The sequence below is a fragment of the Ciconia boyciana genome, chromosome 4, assembly GCF_034638445.1.
Source record: "Ciconia boyciana chromosome 4, ASM3463844v1, whole genome shotgun sequence".
Taxonomy (NCBI): domain Eukaryota; kingdom Metazoa; phylum Chordata; class Aves; order Ciconiiformes; family Ciconiidae; genus Ciconia; species Ciconia boyciana.
Genome location: NC_132937.1, coordinates 16419775 through 16433617, shown reverse-complemented (window position 1 = coordinate 16433617; position 13843 = coordinate 16419775). Strand labels below are relative to the sequence as shown.

General features: G+C 46.6%; 1 protein-coding gene across 1 annotated transcript; it reads left to right on the top strand.

Annotated features, from left to right (window-relative positions):
• The first annotated feature begins 1298 nt into the window (after positions 1–1298).
• Positions 1299–10445, top strand: SIGLEC15 (sialic acid binding Ig like lectin 15). Its single transcript, XM_072860651.1, is given in 6 exon segments — positions 1299–1350; positions 4853–5233; positions 7477–7666; positions 7668–7834; positions 8845–8875; positions 10349–10445. Coding segments are annotated over 6 exon segments (918 nt in total).
• The last annotated feature ends 3398 nt before the right edge of the window (positions 10446–13843 follow it).

Here is a 13843-nt window from a genome sequence, read left to right as displayed (position 1 = left end):
ACACTGGGAGAGTAACTCTAACTGTGACCAGAACAAAGAAAGAGTTCAGAAAGCAGCAAACACACTTAATACTACCAAATCTCCAAGTCCCTCTTCTGGGAGCTTTTGCACAGCAAGTTAAGAAGGGAACATATGTGAAGAGTTTAAGAAGAGATGGGGAGCAAAGGGAAGCCCTGGCATCTCTGCTGGGGGAAGGCGCTGGCTCTTGGCACAGCGAAAGTGGCAGCAGCTACTAAGCAGCAGCATCTTATATTGGCTCTAGGAGCCCTTCAGTGGCTGTACACCCGCCGCTGCCTACAACAGGAATCGTGTGGGTGCTGCTGTCCCCATCCCCAAACAGGAGAGAGGTAGTGGGACCCTCCAGCGGCATAGCTGCCGAGATGAGAAGAGGGAGTCAGACATCAGCCCTTCCTCCGGTCTGAAGCAAAAGCAGCAAGCCTCAAGCTAAGCCCTGATAGGGAATACATGCTCTAAGGCTAAATTTAACAACGTCATGGCATCACCGTATGGGAGATGATGTGGAGGGGAGCATGGTCAGCACTCCACCAGCCCAGAGGTCTGCAGATTAGCAAACTGCAGAGCAAGTTTGCTAAAGCTAAACCCAGAAGGAAAGAGCGAGCATTTGCACAAGGATTCTGGGCAAAAGCTGGAGCTCGGCTTGTTTCAAATGCAGCTTAACAACAAGGAGAAGAATGACTTGCAACTCATCAGAGTTGTGGGAGTCCGGACAGAGCAGGGTACCAGGGGACTCCAGAGCACTCTTCCACCGCTGAACCTTGGCACAAGTGCTCAGCTGATTTTGAAAGAAGAGGGTGGGTTTTTACACCTAGGGATGACAACAACCAGGGGTAAAACACAGTTGGCTTGCAGGCTCCAGGTTCAGGAGGATGAACTACCTCAAGCCAGGAGAGCAAGGGTCTCACTTGCCACCTCCTTAGGTAGATTGCAAGGACTTCCTCCAGATCAGTGAGGAAGTAGCACTTGAAAGCCATCCCCTCTTGCACCATCACACACATGGAGTGGGTGGTTGCAGCCCAAATCTGCAGTCCCCTTCGTTTAGACGGAAAATGGTAATACTCTGATTCCCTCTGTTGGATTTTTCACATGACTGACCACAGAACTATTAATATCTGAATCCAGAGCTGGTTCAGCCAGACAACTCATTCCCTCCAAGGAGAGGAAAACCACAACTTCTTCCATCCCTGGAAAAACCTTTTGTGACTGCAAGACCAGCAGCTCAGATGTAGTAGAGACGGTTCTGGTTTGCTGATACACCTCAGTGGAGAACGTCAATCAGCATGAGAGAGTTCAGTTTGTTTCTTCTGTGCCTCCTTCACATCTCCAGGAAGGGTGAGTTCTGAGCTTGCTACAAACCCCTGTCTGATCAGGGCTTTTCTTCTCGCTCTAGTCAAAGTGCCAGGGGAATTTCCTGGTACAATAAACTCTCCAAGAATTGTACCATCCATCATGTTACTTAAAAGGATCCTGAAATTCCAGGTGCATGTGAGAATACTGGAAAAACTCAAAGGCTTGACTCTGCAATTGTCAGAGAGATATTTGGCTTGGGGTTTTTTGCATTTTTTTGCTTAACTTGTGCAGGGAGTTCACCTTCATCTAACTTTTCCCCTGCATTGTCAGTTGGATGCAGCATTTCCACCACCACCCAGAAGTGCTCTTTCACGTTCCTATGAGTTATTATGCAACAGGCACAATTTGCTCCAGTTCCACTGAGCACTTAAGCTCACGTTTAACTTCAAGTATGCACTTAAGTTCCATTAAACTCAATAGGCTTTGCTTAGATATACTGTCAAACAGTGTTTGCTAGAGCAAGGCTAGTGTCTGTGGTGGTCTCCAGCTCTTGATCTTGTTATTGTCTTCATGACCTTTCCCCTGACAACTAGCAGATACACTGACCTGACAATTCCTTTCAGGAGTTCCCTCGTGTAAGGTGTGTAGGCTATTTGCCTATGATCATCTCTGTTTCTTGTGAGAGCTTCAATCCCAGGAACAAATGGAGACTGCATATTAGCAAGAGGAAGACATGGAATACCTACCCCGCTGAAGTTTTAAGGTTAAATTATACACAAGATGCTGACAACTCCCTCCGCTCATAACCTAGGCAAACTGTGTTTCCATAGAAATGGGTGGAGCTGGTGACATTAGAAGCACTTATTTTTAACATTATTTCTCATGTGGAATGCAAGGGGATGGTTTAAGTGCTAAAAATAGTGTTCTTTGTTTAAGATTTTAAAAAAATGCAAAGCAAAAGGGTAGCAGAGAAAAGCAAATCATGTACTCAAAAGCACATTGTCTGCAGTTCTCCAAAAGTAAGGATTACAGTGACATGCTGTAAAATAAACAAAATAACATTAAATAAACTAGAAAGCAACCGCATTTTTTGTTTTCACTGCCAGGTCCTTGTGTTCAAACTCCATGAGCTTCCTGGAGCTCCTGTGGCTATGTAGCCTTGTATATTAGATTGCCTAGGCTGCAAAGGGTACTCATATAGTTATAATGAATGACAAGACAGCCCGACTCCAGATCTTATTAATCAAAATACCAGCTTGGCGTTGATTCCAGATAAATAACTTAATGGCAGAGAACCTGTCCTGTGTTGGCCTTTGTCCATTGTGCAGCGCACAATACATTAAAATGAGCTGCTACTGAGGTATTTGTCAAATATTACGGAGAACAGAGATATGAACAAGCAACAAACCTTATCTTCAAGTTTACACGATTAACCTGTCAGCTGAACGCCCACAGTGAAGTCAGCTAGACCAGGGATGGGTGGCAATTATTTACAGGATGCCCTTAACATCACAGTTATTCTCAGCTATTGAGGAGAAAGCTCCTGATTTAATGAAGCCATCAAGTGAGTTTTATAAGACAGGAACATAGCCACAGACATTCTGAAGCCACAATCTGCTGCTACAGCTGTTGCAGTTAGCAATACAGTGGATAGATACACATATCTATATGGAAAGCACTGCCTACAGGTGCTGTTTGTTGATGCTGTTGGTTCCTGGGGAAGGGAAACAGATGAGACCTTGAGTTTTCCCTATATACTTCCAAGGTGGGGAGCATCCATTCAGGTGAAAGCTGTTTTCATCACTGGACAGAAAGGATCAGACTGGGTCTGGTGACAGTGAGCTTCAGCTCCCCAGTCTGCGCTAGGATTTACTGTGACCAAATTTAGCCAAGAGAGCAAAATCCCAACTGTTTGTGACATCTCAGCTGGAAAACTCAGGATTTCCCCCACTGTGACAGCAGGACAAGGCCTGTCTGGGAAGACACTGGCAGCCAGAGTCCACATAGTGACAACCTGCTCTGCTAACAGGGAGGTGCTTTCTGTACTGTCACAGGCATCCTCCTTCTTACAACAGGAGGTGATACAGGGAACTTGCCTGTTCTCACCATCCCTTGCAAGATGAGTATCTCCAAATCTTTATTCAGATCCTGTCGTGTCTTACGAATAAAGTGCTACTTTGTGATGATAGCAGCATTGATCCTTAGAAACATCAGCTGTTACTACCTTCCCCAGGGGTAATGCAACCACCAACTGATTAGTGTAACAAATACAGAATCGTATAGGTTGGAAAAGACCTTTAAGATCATCAACTCCAACCGTAAACCTAACACTACCAAGACCACCACTATACCATGTCCCTAAGCACCTCATCCTAACGTCTTTTAAATACCTCCAGGGATGGCGACTCAACCACTTCCCTGGGCAGCCTGTTCCAATGCTTGACAACCCTTTCAGTGAAGTAAAATTTCCTAATATCCAGTCTAAACCTCCCCTGGTGCAACTTGAGGCCATTTCCTCTCGTCCTATCACTTGTTACCTGGGAGAAGAGACTGACCCCCACCTCTCTACAACCTCCTTTCAGGTAGTTGTAGAGAGCAATAAGGTCTCCCCTCAGCCTCCGCTTCTCCAGGCTCAACAACCCCAGTTCCCTCAGCCGCTCCTCATAAGACTTCTGCTCTAGACCCTTCACCAGCTTCGTTGCCCTTCTCTGGACACGCTCCAGCACCTCAATGTCTCTCTTGTAGTGAGGGGCCCAAAAGTGAACACAGTATTCGAGGTGCGGCCTCACCAGTGCCGAGTACAGGGGCATGATCACTTCCCTGGTCCTGCTGGCCACACTATTTTTGATACAAGCCAGGATGCTCTTGGCCTTCTTGGCCACCTGGGCACACTGCTGGCTCATATTCAGGCGGCTGTCAACCAACACCCCCAGGTCCTTCTCTGCCAGGCAGCTTTCCAGCCACTCTTCCCCAAGCCTGTAGCGTTGCATGGGGTTGTTGTGACCCAAGTGCAGGACCTTGCACTTAGCCTTGTTGAATACTATAACGTAGGAGTGCGTGTGTGCATGCACTCAAATGCAAGGCTACTATGCTTACTGCATTTCAGTGCCTAAAGCCACCAGATCTCTGAATACATGCAAAACTTATTTAGCTTTTTTTTGTGGGTTGTTTTTTTTTTTTTTTTTTTAAGAAAAAAAGAAGTCTGTTCTTCCAAGCACATAAATGTCTGCTAACTGCAAAAGACGGTTAAACAACTTAAGGTGTTATTGTTCACTTTATAAACAAGAGGCCTGCTTAGGAATTAAATCACTTTCAACATGAGCTAGTCAGTCCCCTTAGCTTTGCTGCAGACTGGTACCAAATCCAGCCACAGTAACTCACTATCATCTGCAAGTCCTCAGCAAGAACATCAAGCAGCACAGGGCCCACCACAGGAACAGAGCATCCATTTTCTGACTGATAACAGAGCAGATGCAAGAAGGATGCTCAATTTCCCTCTTAAACACTCCAGATAAATCAGTCTATCATCTCTTTTTGCTTCTAGGCGTGCAGTCCAATGGCTGGTCTGTTCATGTCCCATCTGATGTTATTGGTGAACTTGGGAAGATGGTTATCCTGCCCTGTACTTTCACACACCCCTACAAAACATTTGACCAGACCCTCACTGCTATTTGGAGGATCAAGGAACCTTACAATGGCACAATAGTTTTCAAATGCATTAGTCAGAGCACCAGCGAGCTCTGTAAGACTGCCATCAGCTACAAAAACAAATACAAACTGCTCGGCAACCCCCGGCACAAGGACCTTTCCATCAGGATTGACAATCTGACCTGGAGCGACAGCAAGAGATACTTCTGCCGGGTGGAGTTGTCTGGAGATATCCACAAGTATGAAAGCAGGAATAGGATAAAACTGCATTTGATTGGTAAGAGGGCATGACAGCCAAAGGAGGCAAAGCCACCCTGTAGGGAAGTGAGCACCACAAGATGTGGAAATTGATAAGATGGTAACAGACAATGACCTGAGATGGTCTTCCAAAGGGTTGGCTTTTCCAGCTCTGTGGACAGTTTATAACATTTGGGCGGGGAATACTCATTGCCTTCTGCAGTCTCCCAGTACGAGGCGATGAGCACAACGCAGGGAAGGGAATAGGAACAAAACTGGTAAGGAAATAGCCAAGCTCCAGCTGCCAGGGTAAGAACCAGCCAAGTCCTGGGCATCCCACTTTGTCCCTGCAGCACAGGATCTGTGCAGGCAGCAGAGGCACAAGCTGGGGTCAGCAGCCCATGGGGTGGGGTTAAAGATATCCTCTTCATCAGAATCTAAACTGGAGAGCCTGGGTGCTGAGCACATGTTAGCAAATGTAAGCACAAGAAGGCCTGGATGGTAACAGGGGATTGGAAAGACAAGATACCTGGTACCCACGTGCCATAGGTCCAAACTCTTCTGGAGCAGGAAAAACTAAGTACAAACAGCCTGAAAAAAACAGCTCGGATCAACAAATGTCAAATGCTATTCCCCTCTCCCAGCGTGCGCTCGCAGATCAAGAGAGTGCTAGGAGACCCAGGTGGCCTCCGGAACAGACCCAGACCTTACCCGTGCGTGCAAAGGTGCCATGTGTTGGATGATTTTGCTTGTGAAGTGAAGCTGCCTTATGCCTGCTGTGCACTGCGGGCATCCAGACGGGACCTGAGGATGAGCTCTGTTACTTCTTGGGAAGTTCTGCATAGTTGAGGGTCTCTTTCACTTGGAACAGCTCCTAAACACCCACACACACAGCATGACCAGGGCAGGATGGCAGCAAAAGCTGTCCCTCAGGGGCTGCCTGGATTTTAACACCAGAGGAATGATAACATAAGCAGATATGGTACACAGGTTGCACCCCGCTTTGGGAGTGGGCCCCAACAGTATGAATGGGAGGGATTAAATAATGCTTAAAAGATTAATTTAAACACCAAAACACGCAGACACATGACAACCCAGCTAGCTTTCTTACAGATCAGTCCTCCAGCCTCAAACCTGCATTACATAAACAAGGGAGAAGACATGCTGTAGGTGGTTGCAAACTATGTATTTGCTGTCCAGCCTGACAAAAATGAGATAAATACTGAACTCCTGCTTTTCCTCCGTGAGGACATTCATTTAGTTCCCTTCAGTTTTCACAGTGCCTTTAGGAACCAAATGCATGAAATGGGCCAACAGGTCCAAGAGGAGAGGACCAACGGGTAAGACAAGCTGATATGACCAAGCTACACTTCCTTAGCAGACTAGACTGAAGACAACAGGTTCAACAGTGGCTCTCAATACTCTGCATCCCCCAAATTATCTTTACCACTGTTCATTCGGTTACACAATCCCATATACTACAAATACAGGATACAAAATTAGTGGCCCTGTCTTGGTATTGGTGTGCTACCCCAAAGCAACCAGGAACCTATACCAGCTGTTGGGTGGTCACTACAGGGTTGGAGGAAAACATCAAAAACAGGTTGTAGCAGAGAGTGGAAGTGTTCCCTGACAATAATTTACCAAATCTTGTAAGTCTCTGGCACTGAACAAAGGGCTCACACAAATGGATCTCTCCATGTGTGCTCTGGAGGTCAGAGACCAAGGGAACAGCCATGAAACACTTGCAGGAGAACACCATGGTTGCCTTGTCCTGGACCATGTGGAAATGCAGCCAGTCTGAAAAGGTTGCCAAGCTGCACCTGTGCTTACATCACAGATGGCACTGGGCTGCAATTCACAGTGCAACTGTGAAAAGCAACCCATCTTCATGGACAATTGCCCTGCTACAGCGCAGTGCCTCTGCCTTCTGCCACCATGGAAGGTCACAGCAGCTGAAGTTGACCAAAGCTCAGAAAACTGCATAGGGCATTAAACACAAAACATAAGGCATTAAACAAAAAACGCAAATAAGAGTACACATCCTTGCACCCAGGCTTTGCTGGGTGAATCCCTTTGCTCCTCTATCCAATACAGGCAGGGTGGGGAAACCTAGGGAAAGAAAGTGCTGAGAAAAACAAGGAAGGGAAGGTTTGATCCCAACATTATCCTGATATAACACACTGAGGGTCCACAAAGACCAAACACTCATTCCAGGTGTATTGTGTGTTAGACCTGCCTTTGAAACCTGCTGCACTTCTCCCCCCGCTGTGATTTCTGCAGCTGCCCCCAGGATCATTAACATCACCATCAGCTCCAACGGGGATCGCACCTTCCAGGCATGCTGCACCGCTGAGGGGGAGCCAGCGCCTGCTCTGACCTGGACTGGACCACCCTACAAAAACCTCACCTCCATCACCAGCATGAACCACCACATCACCAAGGAGCTCCAGTACCTGACCCACAACAGAAAACACCTGTACTGCTGTCAACAGCTAAGGGAGAGCAGAGGGGGCTGTGTACTTCTATAAATTCAAAGCATCTAACAGCTCCTTCTTCCTGATCCTGATCTTTGTGCCGCTGGGAATTAAAGTGCTCATTTTGCTGGTGATACTAGGCTTCATCGTTTTCTCGAGAGGAGGTATGTATTGCTATTTCCCTTGATAGTCTTCCTCCATCAGACCATTGGTAACCAGCGACGGGATGCAGCAGATAGAGTCAGGCAGGAGGGGTTGGGTTTGTTTTGTTTTGTTTCTAAATGATTTTATTGTTTTCCACCATAGGAGAAGGGCATGTCTAATGGGAAATCTAAGAACAAGAGGGACCTTCTGGCTGGCTGGTCACAGCCTGCAGACAGGAGGTCTCCTTTGGGAAGAGACCTTTGAAAAGACAGAGGGAGCAGGAGTTTTCCCTGCACCTGAGGAGAAAGGTTAATAAACTAACAGATGGGCAATTAGCAGAGAACCCACTGTCTACACAACCAGATTTTTAATTTTTTTTCTTGAAGCAGACTAATTACTACCTCTTCGCCTGTAGCCTGTGGGCAGGATTTACCTTTGCTGCATCCCACACAACAGATTAATCTCTTGGGGCAGGCATCCTTATTTTACAGACCACCCCTCGGACCTCGCTACCCGGATGCTTCCCCATCGTTAGTGAAATCCCATCTTCCAGCCACACCAAGGCCATGAGAGCAGGGAAATCCCGGCACAGAGGAGATGAGCATCAGCATGAGGCCTCCTAAGAAGCCTGGAGACCACTGGCCCCCAGCCCACCATCCCTGCTGCACAATGGCACAGGGAGGAGGGGACCAGGAGGGACTCTGGGCTCTGCCTCTCATGGTGATGTGACATCTCATCCACCCTGACTCATCTGTAGAGACAGTCTGATGTCAACACGTTGCAAAAGCCACCACTTGCCTCAAACTGTAGAAGCTGTAAGACAAATCAGAAATGCTTTGCTCCTTATATTCCAGTACCAAATTCCCACCCTCATGAAGGGGACCACATGCCTGACAAAAGGTCTTCTCTCCATCCACTGGAGTGTCACAACCACCCTCCAGTGCAGCTTCCCAACAGCTCTAGGTCAGTCCTGCCTCCCCAGCTCACTCAGACCACATTGCTAACCCACATCTTCCTTCCCACTTCACAGGTCCCTCCTCTGCCCCATCCAGCCTGGCCCGGTAAGGACGTTCTGCCTTCTACTCATGTTTTCCAGCAGGAGGGTGGAGATGGCTAAGGAGAGAAATGCAACGTGTCCTTGGTCTCGGCAACAACATTCCAGCCCAAGAGTAGGCTCCTGGACAAGGACAGGGTTGGGCTGATGGCCAGGCAAGCCAGTGTGAGGGACCAAGGCTTGGGAACTGCTGGGAGTAAGCTCTGGCTTGGGTACAGCTGAGGAGAGACCCCACTGATGTGAGGACAAGGGACTGGGGCAGCAGATTGGAGAGAGCATGGCATATGGATGCTGCAGCAGCAAGGGGCTAGCAGAAGTTTAGGTGGGCCATAGGCTCAGAGCATGGTAGGAAGCCACATTAAGCTAGCAAAAGAACCACCCACCTGAGGGACAGGTGAGGGGAACAGGCATCTGTAAGGCTGATGAATGATGAACAAGAGAGGGAAACTCTGTACAACAGAAACTCTTCCCCCCTTCTGCACCCCAGTCTCTACTGGGACAGAAAAAGGGCCCACGTCAAAGCTGATGAGCTCTGCCAAGTATAAAGAAGGTATGGAGATGCCAAACAGCCCACCTCAGAGAGAGCTCAGGTGCGGCAGGGCGCAATTCTTTGGCTGGTATCCATACAACACTCCCACTATCCCATTTCCCATAACCCACATGTCCCTTTATCCAGCACAACACCATTCTTGGGCACTCTGACAGCTGTGGTGGCCAAGATAGAAAGGGATGGGGATGGGGGGGGGGGGGGACACGACCCAAAACCAACTAAAAAACAACCACCACCCTTAGGCTAAACCTAAAGAAACTGTATCTGAGGTCAGCATAATTATACCTGCCTGGGGCTGCTCTCTTCCAACCTGAGTTATCCTTATGCGACATCTCCTTCCCCCACCTTACCCAAGAAAGATGGCCATTTCAGGACAGTCAAGTGTACAGCGTCAGGACACAGCCAAAGAGGCAATGGGGAATTTAATCCTACAGTTAAATTTGCAATAATTCTTTGCAAAAGCATAGTTTTTGCTGATTTAAGAGTCTCTAAACCATACTGCACCCTTGATAATATTTGCATACATACATACATAGATGAAAGCTTAAAAATCAAAGCTTAAGAACAATTTGTATGTCTATTATATATACAAACATACATAGATGAAAGTTTAAAAACCAAGATCCTCCGTGCTCTACATGAGAAGATCCTTCTCAGGAGAGGTTTGCACAATCCCCTGAGGCTCTGAGCAGCAGGACAGTAGTAGGAGTTAACAATAATGGTGTAGGAGATCAGTCTGGATGCTTTAAGATGTAAAACATTAGATACAACTCAGACACTTAAAAACTACCTGCTGCAGAGGGGAGGATCCATATCAGACAGTACCGCAGACACTTACTCTGACACTCCTTAACTACTAGTTGAAGCCACTTATAAAGTCTAGAGCGGCCAGAAATGTGTCTTCACCTTATTCACTTCTTCCACTGCCAGGCCACAGCTGCAAGACTCCACCTACAAGAACTTTGACCGCAGACACAGCAGCAGCCAGACTTTGCCGCCAGAAAGAACAGCATCGAGATGCAGCTGAGGACCTGGGCAGTCTCATCCGCACTCACTTGCATGGCTCAAATTCCTGTCTGCTCTGTACAAGGATGCCTTTTCCCAGTGAACATAAGACTGCCGTTGACCGATGCACAGAAGGTCAAACAGGCCTTGTAAGTGCGTGTTTTCCATCCCTGTTGCTGCTTACAAGTAAGAGAAGCCTTTAAAGGGAAGACAGAAGAAAAAAAAAAAGAGAAAGAGGGATAGAGCTGGAAGAGCAGATGATGATCTACATAGGATGTCAGTTCTAACCAACCTGGGTGGTTTTAGCCCACATCAGATAGTGTTTAGCAAGCAGATAAGAGTCTACCGTTTTCTCACATCTTTTTGCTTTGGCATTTTTCAAATGTTACTTCAAAAACCAGTTTTCACCACTCCACTTGTCAAACCACATGCAGCTTCCTAGAGCCAGTAAGTGAAGTATTTTCATATTTCAAACACCAGCTGTGAAAAAATGCTACTGGAATTTCTGCAGGTTTTTTTAAAATTATTATTATTCCTTAACTTCCAGAAGAGTTTATTTAGAGTTTAAAGGAAATCTTAACTTTCAAGAGGAGTCCAAGCAAAAAGGAAAAGAGGTTTTCTAAAAGCTGGTACAGCTGAAATCAATTTGAATCAAAGCATTCTTTGAATCTTTGATTCAAAGAAATCAAAGTGGTCCATATTGTAACTCCACTGCAGCTCCTAGTGCTCATATGCACACACAAGCAGAATCTCAGAGCTTTGTGATAAACATGCTGTGAAAATGTTCCAATAAACCAAATTGGCTTTTAAAAAAAGAAAATAAAATTATTTCTAAACAATTTCCATCTCTGTGTTAGATGAAAAAGTTCCTTTAAGACCTGACTGCTCATCTCCTAAATTCTTCTGAAATTAAGTTATTACTACAAAGTCACTGGCCATCCACAGACAAGTCTCTAACCCCACTCTGAACATGCTCCGAGACCAGGTGAAAAGACCCAGCTTATGGTACAGAATGAGACAAGTCAACCTGGAGTCTTGGTCAGATAGACAAACATCCAGGAGAGGGCTGTGAAGAACAATGGATTAGCATAGAGGAGGATAAGATAGAATGAAAAGATAAAAAAGAGGAGTGACAAGAACCTACTTTCAGGTTTATATCACTGGATTTGATGCTCTGTGGAATCATTCCAATGCAGCAGCTCCAGAACTCTTCTCCTAACAATCCCGCTTCTGGTAACAACCACCACTGGCCGGGACCCCAAGCTGCCACTGAATTACCATCAAGCCTGTGGTCCTGCTCGCAAGCTCACCCCCAGCCTAGGAATTATTATTTTAAAGTTCACCTCTTCATAACATCTGTGCTGGGAAAGTAAAGTGCAACTTTAAATGACTTGGCCAGGATAACAAGGAAAAAAGAAAGAAAGAAAGAAAAATTGCAAGTAAATATTTGAACCTGATCTTTTAAATTCCAGTTTAAAATCCCAGCAGTGGCAAAACCAGGTTTAATAAAAATAGGAAAAGATGCAAAGAGGAAAAAGGAAGTTATAGCAGACAGTGTAGTCATGGACCACTAAGCTCAGTTTCACAGGAAGAAAGATCTCAGAGATATTAACTGGACAAACTGAATTGAATTTCTGAGCCCTTATGATTTATAGACATACATCAAAGTAATGAGAACCCATTTCTACCCATGTATGGGATTGAAGCTTGGCTTACAGGACTTTTCTCTTGAAAACTACTACTTTAACTCAAGTAGCTTGAGTCCAAACAGAAGCATCAGACCTTGTGCCCCAAAACCACTGAGCATGCCCTGTTGCATCTTATCAGCACCCTACACACTGCCAGCAAATGCATGTCACAAAACAGCTGCAGTAACTCAGGTATGAGAAAACTCATGGATTAGCACTGTCCAAATTTTACTTACTTGGCTTCCAGAGCACAGTCCATGTTAGTACAGCAAGGGGGAGAACAAGAACGTCCAGGTACAGGAACCCACCACACCCCTGGACACTAGGAAAGGCACAGAAATGAGTTTGCCTGAATCCTACCCCTCTCCCTAATGAGAGACCTCTTTAACCCATCCAAACCCCTGCAAGATTGATCTTCAGTGGGAAGAGTCTGCTCTCAACATTTCCCTCTCACTACCCGCTGTTTCATCCTTTGGAAAGCAAAAGGCATGGATTGATGTGCAGAGGAGAGACCTCATAATCAACAAAATGGAGTGGAAGGAGCCCACTTCAGTGTACATGCACAATAAAGAAGGGCCTACAGGACGGTGTTGTGGGGAAAGCTCTCATACCTTTTCTGAGAAGTCAGCACAACCAGGTGCTTCTCAAGTGGGGGAACAAGCAGGAGGAATTAAGAAGTCCATGTGCAGTTGCAGGGCTACAATCTCACTGGGATGACAGAGATGCTGCGGGATAGCTCACAAGCCTGGAGTGCGGCCATGGATGGATACAGCCTCTTCAGGAAGGACAAGCCCGGACAGCAAGGACAAGGAGTTGTCCCTTATGCGAGCGCAGCGGGAACGCACAGGGCACTGGCCAGGGGCGGACGACGAGCCAGCCGAGAGCTGACAGGTCAGCATTAGCAGGCCAAACACAGGTGATTGCATGGTGGGTGACCACTGCAGACCACCTGTCCAGGAAGTGGGCCCCTTGTTGGCAGGCCCCCCTTCCCATAAAGAAGCAGCCCCATATTGGCAGGCCCTGGTCCCCACAGGGGACTCAAATCACCCACTCAAACCAGTATATACTGGAGGGGTAAAACAGAGCACAGCACATGCCAGGACGTTTCTAGTACTGACCTCATTTGGCCTAACAAGTGTGTTCCAGTTCCTCTCCCTTTTTCGCCCCAGTTCATGCATAGTCAGGGTTTGGGAGGATTTGGCCATTGCTCTGTTAGGCACTTTAGCTTCCAGAGTAAACGATGCCAACTCCCATCACCACAACGCCCCAGCCCCTGTAGGATGCTGTAGAGTCAGCCTGCATAGGAAGCACTGTCCACACATTTCATGCATCTTGCTGCGCAGACTTCTGGTTCTCCATTCCACTGACTTAAGTTAATGCCACATTCAGCTGTTATGTCCATTTCCCTATTTGGCCATATTTTCTTAACAAATACTGAAGCTGCAATCCACATGCAATGATTCATCCCAATACAACAACTGCTGTGCAAGTCAAACATTCAAAAAGCCTCAGATACCCATGCTCCAACTAAACTGCACAAATTATCCAAAAGGCACACTTGTTATTAAGTAGCTGACATTCCAATTTCATCTCTTTCCACTGCAATCTACAACACTAAAAACAACACAAATCTGTGTTTTCCTCTGAGATTACCTGGTTACATTTATGATGTGAAAGAGAACACTGCAGTTTGGGGTAGGAGGGAGGGTGGGAGATGCTGAGAACATGAAAG